The sequence below is a fragment of the Pangasianodon hypophthalmus genome, chromosome 16, assembly GCF_027358585.1.
Source record: "Pangasianodon hypophthalmus isolate fPanHyp1 chromosome 16, fPanHyp1.pri, whole genome shotgun sequence".
Taxonomy (NCBI): Eukaryota; Metazoa; Chordata; class Actinopteri; order Siluriformes; family Pangasiidae; genus Pangasianodon; species Pangasianodon hypophthalmus.
This window is the reverse complement of record NC_069725.1, coordinates 17257498-17270020: the sequence shown is the minus strand read 5'-3', so window position 1 is coordinate 17270020 and position 12523 is coordinate 17257498. Positions and strand designations below refer to the sequence as shown.

Below are 12523 nucleotides of genomic sequence, written 5' to 3'. Positions count from 1 at the left end.
ATATCTCAGAGTTTGGACATCCCAGTAACCATTGTTAGATCAATAGTGAGAAAGTGGAAACTGCATCACACCACCCACGCACTACCCAGACAAGGCCCTCCCTCAAAACTCAGCACAAAAAAAAGACAGAGACTGGTGTTCTGCCACAGTGAGTCCAACAGTCACTCTGGACTGTTCTGAGTGAATGTGCACGAGACAACCTTTTCAAGAGCTCTGCATAACTGAGGACTGTATGGGAGGATGGCTAGAAAAGAACCATTACTCAAGAACAGCTTTATAAAAGCACAAGACTGACCCAAGTTTTTTGTGTGATGAGACTAAGATCTAAATACTCTATCTGGGCAAATTTCAAAGTGCTATGTGTGGTGCAAACCTAACATACACCATACCTCAATTAACATCATCCCTACAGTGAAATGTAGTGGTGGCATCTGGGAATGCTTATCATCCTCAGAACCTGGGTTTCTTGACAAACTTGAAGGGACAACAGGGACATCCTTTGTCCCTTCAAGTTTGTTAGGGGGACGTCAGTCTGCTTAAAAAAAAGCAAAACAAAGCAAAAAAAAACAATCTTGGGGGAAACTTCACCTCTCAGCAGGACAATGTTTCCAAACACAAGATTAAAACAATGCAGGAGTGGTTAAAAACAGAATGGTGAAAGTTCTACAATAGCCAAGTCAGAGTCCAGATCTTGAATTCCAGTAAGAATCTGTGGCACTGTTTGAAAATTGCAGTCAACAAACAGCATCCAACTAACCTGAAGAACCTGGAGCAAATCTGCAAGGAATAATGGTTGAAAATTACTCCCAAACAGTGTGCAAAGCTGGTAGGAACTTACCCCAGCAGACTTAAAGCTGTTACTGCAGCAAAAGGTGGTTCTACCAAGTACTAGGTTGAATGAATACTTATGCAAGCAGCATTTTTAAATTTTTTTTAAGATTTGCTGACAAATAATGAATTTTGACTTTGAAAATGTACTTTAAGAGCATATTTGTTGTGCAATAAAAATACTGACTGGAACAATCTGTGTTAGTGTCATTTGTAATAAGTAAGAGTAAGTAAGATATTCCTTTATTTGTCCCGCAGTGGGGAAATTGCATAAAGAGCAAGCATCATGACCCCGACATGATCCAGAATCTGAAGAATTTTAAGAGTGTTGAATACTCGTGTGTGTGTATATATATAATTTTAAGTATTATTACAATATCTCTTTTTTCACTTACATTCTCCTTTAAATATTCTTTCTGTGATGCAGACAGTGTTGCAGTGGGAAGGAGCTTGTTGACTGGCTGATGAAGCTGAATGACTGTTCCCAGTCCCGGAGTCAGGCAGTTGGCATGTGGCAGGTGTTAGTGGATGAGGGCATTATTGTAAATGGTAACTAAGTTACAGTACCTATTCATTTATATGTTGGTAACAAAAAAAACTTACAGTCACATAACTCCTAACCTGATGAGAAGGTGCCCTGCATTCAAGAGCTGGTCTGTTTTGAACATAAAATTCCATATATCTCCATTTAGTGAAGCAAGAGTTGAACTTCCATGACAAAGACACACAGTTTTACCGATTTATGGAGACAGAGTTTGATCTGAATAACACAACCAGTGAAAAGGACTCAAAAGAAGAAGAGCTTCAAGAAGGTCTATCACTCTTGGTCCAGATGGGCCCTGATGCTCTTCTGAATATGAAACTCCGCAAATGGTGAGAATCCAAATAAACATGTGAATTAACTTTCATTTAAGCCTTTCACAATTGTGGAAATTTGACACATGCTTATATATATATATATATATATATATATATATATATATATATATATATATATATATATATATATATATATATATATATAAAACAATCTTGGGGGAAACTTCACCTCTCAGCAGGACAATGTTTCCAAACACAAGATTAAAACAATGCAGGAGTGGTTAAAAACAGAATGGTGAAAGTTCTACAATAGCCAAGTCAGAGTCCAGATCTTGAATTCCAGTAAGAATCTGTGGCACTGTTTGAAAATTGCAGTCAACAAACAGCATCCAACTAACCTGAGCAAATCTGCGAGGAATAATGGTTGAAAATTACTCCCAAACAGTGTGCAAAGCTGGTAGGAACTTACCCCAGCATATATATATATATATATATATATATATATATATATATATATATATATATATGTATACCCGTCAGCCATAACATTAACTCCACCTGCCTAATATTGTGTAGGTCCCCCTTGTGCTAACAAAACAGCCCTGACCCGTCGAGGCATGGACTCCACAATACCTCTGAAGGTGTGCTGTGGTATCTGGCACCAAGAAGTTAGCAGCAGATCCTTTAAGTCCTATAAGTTGCGAGATGGGTCCTCCATGGATCGGACTTGATGGCCAGCACACCCCACAGATGTTCGATTGGATTGAGATCTGGGGAATCTCAATCGCAACTTACAGGACTTAAAGGATCTTCTGCTAATGTGTTGGTGCCAGATACCACAACACACCCATACAAAGCAAGCTGCGATGCACTGTGTGTTCTGACACCTTTCTATCATAGCCAGCTTTAACTTTTCAGCAATTTGTGCTACAGTAGTTCTTCTGTGGGATCGGACCAGACGGACTAGCCTTCACTCCCCACATGCATCAGTGAGTCTTGGGTGCCCATGACCCTGTCGCCGGTTCACAGATTGTCCTTCTTTGGACCACTTTCGGTAGGTACTAGCCAGCGCATACCGGGATCACCGGACATGCTGTTTTGGAGATGCTCTGACCCAGTTGTCACAACTTGGCTCTTGTCAAAGTCGCTCAGATCCTTATGCTTGCCCATTTTCCCTTCTTCAAACACATCAACTTCGAGAACTGATGGTTCACTTGCTGCCTAATATATCCCACCCCTTGAGAGGTGCCATTGTAATGAGATAATCAATGTTATTCACTTCACCTGTCAGTGGTTCTAATGTGGCAGATTGGTGTGTGGGTGGATGTACACCGATCAGCCATAGCATTGACAACTGACAGGTGTAGTGAATAACATTGATTATCTTGTGGTTTTAATGTTATGGCTGATATATATATATATATATATATATATATATATATATATATATATATATATATATATATATATATATATCCTGTGGTGCTCCTACACCACAGTTGGAATGGAATCTTTAAATTCACTGTTCTCCATTTTCACTTTTGGGAATAGCCAGGAACTCTTGGTTAAGATACATGCAAAAGAGAAAAATAAAAATTCAGGAAAATCTATACTCAGAAATTTCACCATGGTTTTCCCAGGTCATCACACATAAAATCTATTACTGAAATACCTTAGAAATGACAATAAACCTTACTTGACAATAAACCTATAACAACAAACTGTAGCAAAACTATTATATAAATAATGTGCTGTTCTGTACTAATGTATGGAATGATGCCATCTACAGCACATTTTGTTTTACTACTACACAAATGTGTTACATGAAATTCATTTAAAAATAAATGTAATTATGATGGTGCCATGATTTCAGTGTATGAAGAAATTAACTAAAAATTAGATAATAATTTATTTATATGGAAACCTATGACTGTGGAATCTAATGATTATTTGCAATCAGATAAAATAATTGTGATTAAGCAATGTCAGAGTGCAATTATACACAGTGCAATTATAAAAGATTGTCATGCAACACATGAATCTCTGCTTAGCAGACAAACATTAAAAAATGGTGCACATAATTTACAGCACGCACAAATAAAGAGCAAACTTTGAAATGACCGAACAATGATTATGTAATCGCAGGTTCTCAGGTACTGCATTGGACATATTGTCATATAGTACATTTTCATTATGTAATAACCATTTTTTATGTTAGTCCAAGCCAAAGATCAGCTGAGGATGTGGAAGTCATCTATGAGGAGCTGTTGCATGTCAAGGCTGTCGCCCATCTGTCTACTTCTGTGAGTGAGCACTTTCTGTCCAGCTTCCTCCTGCCTCTGTAACACATCCATGCATTCACACCTTTTTCTTTATCTCCCTCTGTTGGTGCTTCTAGGTGCGCAAAGAGCTGGCCGCAGTGCTTGTGTTTGAGTCCTATGCCAAGGCAGGCACAGTGTGTGAGTGCAAAAGCATACTGACACTTAAACAGCAGTGAGCAAGAGCAGAGGATAGTACTAATGACTTGCCTGTGTTAAGGCGATGCAGGCTGTGATTAAATACAAGAAAACATCAAACCACAGTGATGAATAATGTGTAGATGTTACATGGTGGATTAATGTTATTTTATTATTCAGCTATGTATTTGAGAGAGCTGGGCCTTGCATGTTGAATAGGAAGTGTAGGCTATCCAGCTGCAGCTGATTATGCAACAGAAGCTAATCTTATCATTGAGCTCACCCTCATTGCCAGAAGACCATAAATATTATTTGATTAAGACCAGTACAGTCTTTCACTGCAAAACTAATAGATACTAAATTGATTAGCCACCCATATTGATAATTGATATCATCAGATCATACTTTCTTAACTAACTAACAGCATGGGTGTGTCTATGTGTAAGTACACCACTGATGTTCCTGCTACTCAGTGTGCTACTATTTCAGTGTTCAGCCAGGGAGACAAAGGCACATCCTGGTACATCATCTGGAAGGGGTCTGTTAATGTTATCACACATGGCAAGGTAAACTCATCACGATGGACCTTTGTTACAGTGCCGCTTTTTCCAAAACTCCTTTGTATGGTGGCCATTGAATTCAAGGCCACCACATTGTTCTAAAACTTCTTACATAGTATGTGGCCTGTGAGGAGAGTAAAGGAAACCTTACTCTGTGTGTGTGTGTGTGTGTGTGTGTGTGTGTCTGACACAGGGCTTGGTGACCACCCTGCATGAAGGAGATGACTTTGGCCAGCTTGCTTTGGTGAATGATGCTCCTCGTGCTGCCACCATCATATTGAGGGAAGACAACTGTCAATTTCTTAGAGTAGACAAGCAAGATTTTATTCGAATACTCAAGGTAAACTGCAAAAGTGTGCATGCATGCAGTGCTGAATTGCTAGATGAGTAGGTACATGCATAGATGTCTTCAGTGGATGTCTTGTAATTTTTGAAAATAAACATGCTAATCTCATTGTAGGACGTGGAGGCAAATACAGTACGTTTGGAGGAACACGGGAAAGTCGTCCTTGTCCTCGAGAAAAGCTCAGGCCAAGGGGCACCCCATCAGGGAGGAAGCAGCAACAAGTAAGTAAAACATAACTCTGTTCTTACTTATTGTTCTGCATGTCCAAAAATTTCATACTGACATTAACAACAGACTTAAACACAGTCAAAAGTAAAAAATAATCAGAAATAATTTAAAAAAATAATAATCAAGCTACTTCTCCTATATTGGTGCTCCTATAAAAAGCAAGGAAAGTAGTAGATTTATTTTATTAAAATGAATGCAGTAATTGTGAACAAAGAAATAGGCACATTCTTAGCTATATAGGGAGTGTAAACCTAGCAATGCTTTTACTGGGGTGAATCCACGAATTGTAATCAGCGTTCATAGCAAAGGTCAGAACACAGGCAGGCATGCTTAATACAGAGCAATCCATAATCCAATACAGAATCAACTGATGAGAACTAAGGTCAAAACCAGGAAATCCAATTTAAAAAATATAAAACAAAGCTCAGACTCAACCATACAAAAAGCAGAATAAGACGTGCCATAATACTTTGACAGGGTATACATCAGGGATGTAATGTCAGATAATGTGCTACATTACACTTAGTCTAAAGTCAAGTGGGTCAAAACTTGGTATCAGTTTTTCAATGCACAAACAGATATCACCTACATACACTCACCATCCTCTTTATTAGGAACACCTGTACATCTGCATATTCATGCAGTGATGTAATCAGCCAATCATGTGGCAGCAACGCAAGTGCAGAAAATCATGCAGACACAGGTCATGAGCTTCAGTTAATGTTCACATCAAACATTAACTGAAGAATGAAGAACAAATGTGATCTCTGTAATTTTGATTGTGGCAAGAATGTTGGTACCAGATGGGCTGGTTTGAGTATTTCATAAACTGCTTATCTCCTGGGGATGTCTCTAGAGTTCACACAGTGAACTACCTATGTATAGTGAATTACCTCTATGTATTGACAATGCAAAACCACCATTTATTTATTTTTTTTTATTTTACTTGGTTAAACCACGACAGCCATCTTTGTGTCATGACACGCAACAAATTTTGGTTATACAGCTGTTTACGGAAACCTCAATATCTCAGGTCAGGATGGTCCTAGCTCCTTGGAACAAAAACTGATCTCTAGAGCACATTGCAAGGTACATGAACATGTATAAACATTTTGCATGTACATATATAAACATTGTTCCTTAGATTTGAACCTAAGCACAAATGTAATGCTCAAGATTGCTCACAGTTCCGCTTTTAGGGTCAGTTTTTAATGGGAAGTGTTTGAGTTTGGAGTTAAGAGTTGAGTGTCTTAATTTTTTTATTAATTTGTATCTAGGTAAGTATAGTGTGCATGCAGAACATTATATTTTTTTATGGGTGCGAGAAAGTGCAATTTTTTTAAAGATTTCCCTCACTTTCAGGTTGAATATCTCTGTTGGGGGACCAGATACACAGACACAGAAGAGAAACAGAAATAAGTCCTCTACAGTAGCATTCTGCTGTAAAAATTTTGAGTTTGAGATTACACTGGTTACACAGCTAGGGCTAGTAGAAATCTAGGGAAAAGCCTACTTTATTCCTGCATTTTGAGAAATGAACAGATGTAACATAAGCATAACAAATAATAATTTTTACAGTATTTTACAGTAATTATGTTTATGATTGACATACAATAGCTTATGTCATTGTCATTGAGGTCTAAAATGTTACTACATTTGATATTGGCAACAGTAAAGCATGATCTATCACAGGGTTCTTCAAATCTGCAGAGTTTATCTCCAGTCTCCAAACCTACCTGCCTGTAATTTTCTAGTAATCCTGAAGACTTTGGTTAGCTTGTTCATGTGAGTTTGATTAGGGTTGGAGCTAAACTCTGTGGACCTCGAGGACCAGATCTGAAGAACCCTGATCTATTGAGTTGATACAGGTGTACAGATGGTATGCGTGAATAGATTTTATCCAAATATGGAATTACATGCTTCACTGTTGCCAATATCCAATGTAGTAACATTTTAGACAACATTGACAAGCATAAGCTATTGTATGTCAATCATACAAGGGAAAAAGTAAAAGCAATCTTGAGCATTACATTTGGATTTACGTTCTAAGTCTAAGGAACAAGAATGTGCAAAATGTTTATATATGTACATGCACCTTGTAATGTGCTCTAGAGAGTTTTTGTTCCAAGACCATCTTGAGGTTGAGGTTTCCGTAAATAGCTGGATAACCAAAATTTGTTGTGTGCCATGACACAAAGATGGCATATACATTAGGTATAACAGACATTTGGGTTTGAGATCAAAAGATGAATATGTGTCATCTTATATATTGATGAATATCCATCTTACAATATATTGATATTGTAACTCATGATGGTAGCAGCAGAATGAATTCAGACATCTACATAAACATCTCTGTCAGCCAATTTACAGAGAAATGCATCCAATCTAATTGGGATGAACTTCTTCATGCAGCAAGACAATGACCCAAAACACACTACCAACACAACAAAGGACTTCATCATGGGGAGAAAGTAGAAGGTTTTAGACTGACCAAGTCAATCACTAGAGTGTAACCCAATTAAGCATGCAAACCCCCAAAACAAACAACTGAAAGAAGCTGCAGTACAAGCCTAGAAAAGCATCACAAAAGAAGAATGCAACACTTTGGTGATGTCAGTGGGTTGCCGGGTTGATGCATTTATTGCAACCAAATATTATGTGTTATTTACCAAAGGTACCTTGTTCTAAGTTGTTTAACACATCTAGATGTAAATATCAGGAAATGAAAGCTGTAATTCTAATCTATCGTCTCATAGTAATCTTTTGATCGCAAACCCAAATGTCTTCATTGTATAGCAAAAACAAAAGAACTGGCCTTGTCGTCCCAGTACTTTTGGAGGGGATTGCATATAACTCAAAATTAGTTCTTTTGGAAACAGACATGGTTACAGAGTTAAATATGAGAACATTTTGTGAGTAGATGATTTTTTGGCCCTGAGTTTCTTGCTCTATTTTTCACACAATGCAATGTGTTGGTAACTACTTCGCCATTTTAGTTTCCTAGCTAATTACCTAATACCTAATGTATTTGGCCTGGCATGCAGATAGCCCTTCCTACCCTTTGAAATTCTAAATGTTTGATTTAATTACTTATAATTGCTGTTTGTCAATGTTGTTGATAATTTTTTTCATTAAAATTGTCTAATTATGTTGTGCATCTCATATCAAAGTTTGATTAATCCTTCATAATGAGCTTTATGCAATTTCCCCACTGTGGGACAATAAAGGAATATCTTACTCTTACTTACTCTTACTTAAGATGGGTGAGGTAATATACTCAAGGATCAGTAGTTCAGAATTTCATATCAACAACATTTTACTGTCATGAGACTAAAAAAACAAATTTTGAAATAGCAAACTGCTTTCTATAACCTATGCCGATCTTCGGATAACATCTTAGTATCAGGGTCCTGATTCGTACTAACTTTTGAAACCTTGAAGAATCTTAACTCGATTGGAACATCCATGTATACCACAAATTTACATATTTACTACAGAGTGTGATGGTCTTTATACAGAGATGTGGCACTTGTTTAGGGAATCAAAAATGGCAGACAGTAAAGTACACATGTTTTTTGTGACGTCACATGAAAACAAAGGATTTAGGACACGGATACATTCATTTGGGGAAGAGAATAGAACATTTATTGGGCCAGTCACGGTATGCGAGTAATGTATTACACAAAGCAGGTGAAAAAAATCCATGTAACAAACCAATAACAGGACACAACAACATAGCATTCATTCATAGCATTGGAATGGCAATGAAAGGGGGAAACCTTGACATTAGTGCTTTGGTACTATTGACTGTACATGGCTCACCATCTCATCACATATTCGCACTGACTTCCCTCTCAGGTATACAGTGATGTCAGGAACACCAGAGAAGATTCTTGAACATGTCCTGGAGACAATTAAACTGGATGCCAATGGCTGTGTTCCCATAGGTGTGAATAACCTGCATGTGCAGCATTTCTTTCTATAACTTTTATACTTCTGTTGTCAGCAACTGAACTAGTACGTACCACTAAACTAATAAACTTGCAACCATTGTATAATAATATAGATTATACCACAGCACTGTTGAATTCTCAAACCTGATTGTTCAGAAAGTATTGATTAAGTACTGTAACGGCAAGGTAGCTGACAGTAGTGCCAGCTGTAATATAAATCTGTGATTTGTATTCTAGTTGGCACTACTGTCAGCTACTGTGCCATTATAGAAAATTAATCAATACCTTCTGACCAATCAGATTTGAGAATTCAACAGTGTTGTGGTATAATCAAAATCATTTGATTCACGAAATCATATGGCCAACACTACACATAATTTAAACAGAACAAATAAAAATGTATAATCACTGATATTGTGAAGCTTTGTGATGTACTTAAGATTTCTTGAAAAAAAAATGTTTTAATTAAAATGTAATTTATTAATAATTTAGATGTCAATGGGACATTCTGGAACCTTATGAATTGAAATCTGTATTCATATGTAATGGAAAAATGTTTTGAAAAAAAAAAGAGGCTCAAATACTCTTTGTGTGTGTGTGTGTGTGTATGTGTGTGTGTGTGTATTTCCATATGTGTTTGTTCCTTGATTCTGCAGATCCCTGTGTTAGTGACTTCCTTCTAACACACCAAGTATTCATGCCCTCTTCACAGCTCTGCCCTGCCCTTCAGCATCAATATCCTCCCACTGGTACCATATCATGAACAAAATCATTTGATTCATGAAATCTAATGCTTATATTGGTACATATTCTCCAGTGTCAGAAATAGTTAGTACGCTGCCACTTCAACAATAGTCCAGTTTTTATTCACAGCTATCCTTGCCTTGGCCTTCAGCCTGTTCATTTTTCTATGATTCTAGATACACCAGATGCACAACTTTTGTATGAATGAATAAGCTTAATTTTCTTTAACCATCAATGTACCTACCACACTGAGTCATCTGAAGGCTCTGAGTTGGAAAAAGCAGCTTATGCTCTCAACACCAAGCAAAAAATTGTGAAACTAGTGAGCCAGTGGGTGGCACTCTGTGGCTCACAGCTGAAGGAAGACCCTGTGGCCTCCCACTTCCTGGAGGTTTGTTTTGTCAGTCACTGCATTTCAGTTTAAATGCCCAAAGGGCAAAGAGATATCTTTTGTTTTCAAATAGCGTTCCATGTTAATAAATCTCAGATTCTGCAATCTTAGTTGCAATCAGCTTATTTATTGACTGAGATTGACCGAGACCATGAGATCATTTACTTTATTTTTAAAGCCTCTATTTAAAAAAAGTTATTTTAAAAACCTGCCTCTGTATTTCTAGTCGTTGTCAGTATAACGCAAGAGGATGTTCAAATTGACTGATTGTGTTTGTAATCACATCTGTGTACAATTGTGTGGCCTTTTCTAGTTTCTCCACCTTGGTATCTCTGTAGGGTATAAAAACAGTTTTATTTTGGTGTTGAAATATAATGCTCAACATAGGATAGATATTTTTTTGCGCAGAAACTGAAAGAAGAGGTGATGGATGACACAAGACTCTCAAGCATGCTTAAAGAACAGCTGAAGGATAGGAGAAAAACCCGAGTGTACGTAAGAAACACATACACACTAATGTTAAAGCAGCCTTTGTTTATGTATTTAGTGCTGGCACCACATTATAAAACTATCTTAGTCATTTTTTTTTTGCCTTTCTTTGGTGAAATAACTGCCAGGGAGTGCAAAAAGTTTACATTGCATTTCAGTCATATAGCATATTTGTGGTAGGAGCATCAAGCTTTTTGTCCTGTCTTTTCACTTTTGACCAAAATATTATTTCACCCAACACACACATATAGTATGCATCCACTATAGAGTTAATTACTCATACTACAACATACTCAATGACCTTATACATTTATAGTCTTACACTCATGTCCATTCTCCTTTCAGGCCAGAGAATGGATGCCAAACCCTTACGAAGGTGAGTTCCATTACATCTCTCATGAAACCACAGAGATAAGAATCCAAACAGTAATACCTTAGTAAGAACTTTATATCAGGATAAACACACTAACTAATGGAAAAATCAACAGCCTAACAGTAGTAGACTGATAATCTTGTGAATGGCATGAGCAGTTCTTGCCAAAATTATGTTAGATAGATCTATCTATCTATGTATCTATCTTCTTTAATGCATTTTCATCAATATATGTTTCCTTGGGACATGATTGAAAAAAGAAATGTTAAAACAAAATCCTGAATTCAAATCCTGAATATATAGTTATAATTCTGAATTTATATTTATAAATCTTGAATATATAAACTCTGATTATATATTTATGCATTTTATCAGGCATATTGATAAACAAGCTCTTAATTTTTAATCAGTTTTTGTCTTAATAAAATCATTATTTGTCAACAATTTTTTTTTTTTTGACAATTTTTGACAATTTTCCTAGCCCTCTCAGTCATGCTGAAAAGCTACATTGTATTAACACTGTTAATGGACTGTGAGGACCCATTGGCACTATGGCCAGCCTTTTGCAAAGTAGAGGAACATACTCCCTTTGGTTTAGATAAGTGATGTGCACTTTAAATAATTATAAAATAGTAATTAATTATCATACAATTATTTCCTGTCTGGCCCTTCATAATATATATACATATATATATATATATATATATATATATATATATATATATATATATATATATATATATATATATATATATATATATATATACTGTATATATATATATAGATCAAGAAGAAACAATCAAGATGTTTATATATAAAACCATATATTAATAGCCAAATATAAGAATTAAGATTACAAACTATTAATAAAGAATAAAATATGAATACTAGTGTAAAATACTAGGATAGCAACGTTTCAGAGGTAACACAGAAGAATGTTATTCCATACACAAATGTGTTTTCCAACTTTCAGTGAATATTATGGAAATACCCGATTTCATACAGGCTGCCGTGATTGGTTGGGTATGTAAAACCTACCTACAAACCAAATGCTACAGGTCATTTCTTTGCATACCTTGGATAGTGTTAAGTTAAATTACATTTTAATATTATTTATATTTAATATTATAATCTGTTGTGTTATGTGTGTAAAAATGGTTCTATTTAATAAATTTCTTCACATTTGAAGTTATGGGAGATATTAAGTTTTAAGCTAATGTGAATGCTTAATTAACTAAGGCGAAACGTTTTTCCCACCCTATGGCATTAGCGTCCCTATCGTTTGTCATGTAAGGTGTCTGTCACTATCTACAAAGATTTCATGGGAAATTAC

General features: G+C 36.2%; 1 protein-coding gene across 1 annotated transcript in view; it reads left to right on the top strand.

Moving 5' to 3' along the window:
- The window catches only part of rapgef3 (Rap guanine nucleotide exchange factor (GEF) 3), a 35548-nt gene that overhangs the window by 15529 nt on the left and 7496 nt on the right, over window positions 1-12523 (top strand). The window contains exons 4-15 of the mRNA XM_026920774.3: window positions 1256-1377; window positions 1521-1701; window positions 3866-3950; window positions 4046-4106; window positions 4593-4669; window positions 4857-5003; window positions 5124-5230; window positions 9099-9187; window positions 9850-9928; window positions 10178-10328; window positions 10737-10819; window positions 11163-11193. Coding sequence (XP_026776575.1) covers window positions 1256-1377; window positions 1521-1701; window positions 3866-3950; window positions 4046-4106; window positions 4593-4669; window positions 4857-5003; window positions 5124-5230; window positions 9099-9187; window positions 9850-9928; window positions 10178-10328; window positions 10737-10819; window positions 11163-11193 — 1213 coding nt within the window. The remainder of the gene's footprint in view (window positions 1-1255; window positions 1378-1520; window positions 1702-3865; window positions 3951-4045; window positions 4107-4592; window positions 4670-4856; window positions 5004-5123; window positions 5231-9098; window positions 9188-9849; window positions 9929-10177; window positions 10329-10736; window positions 10820-11162; window positions 11194-12523) is intronic.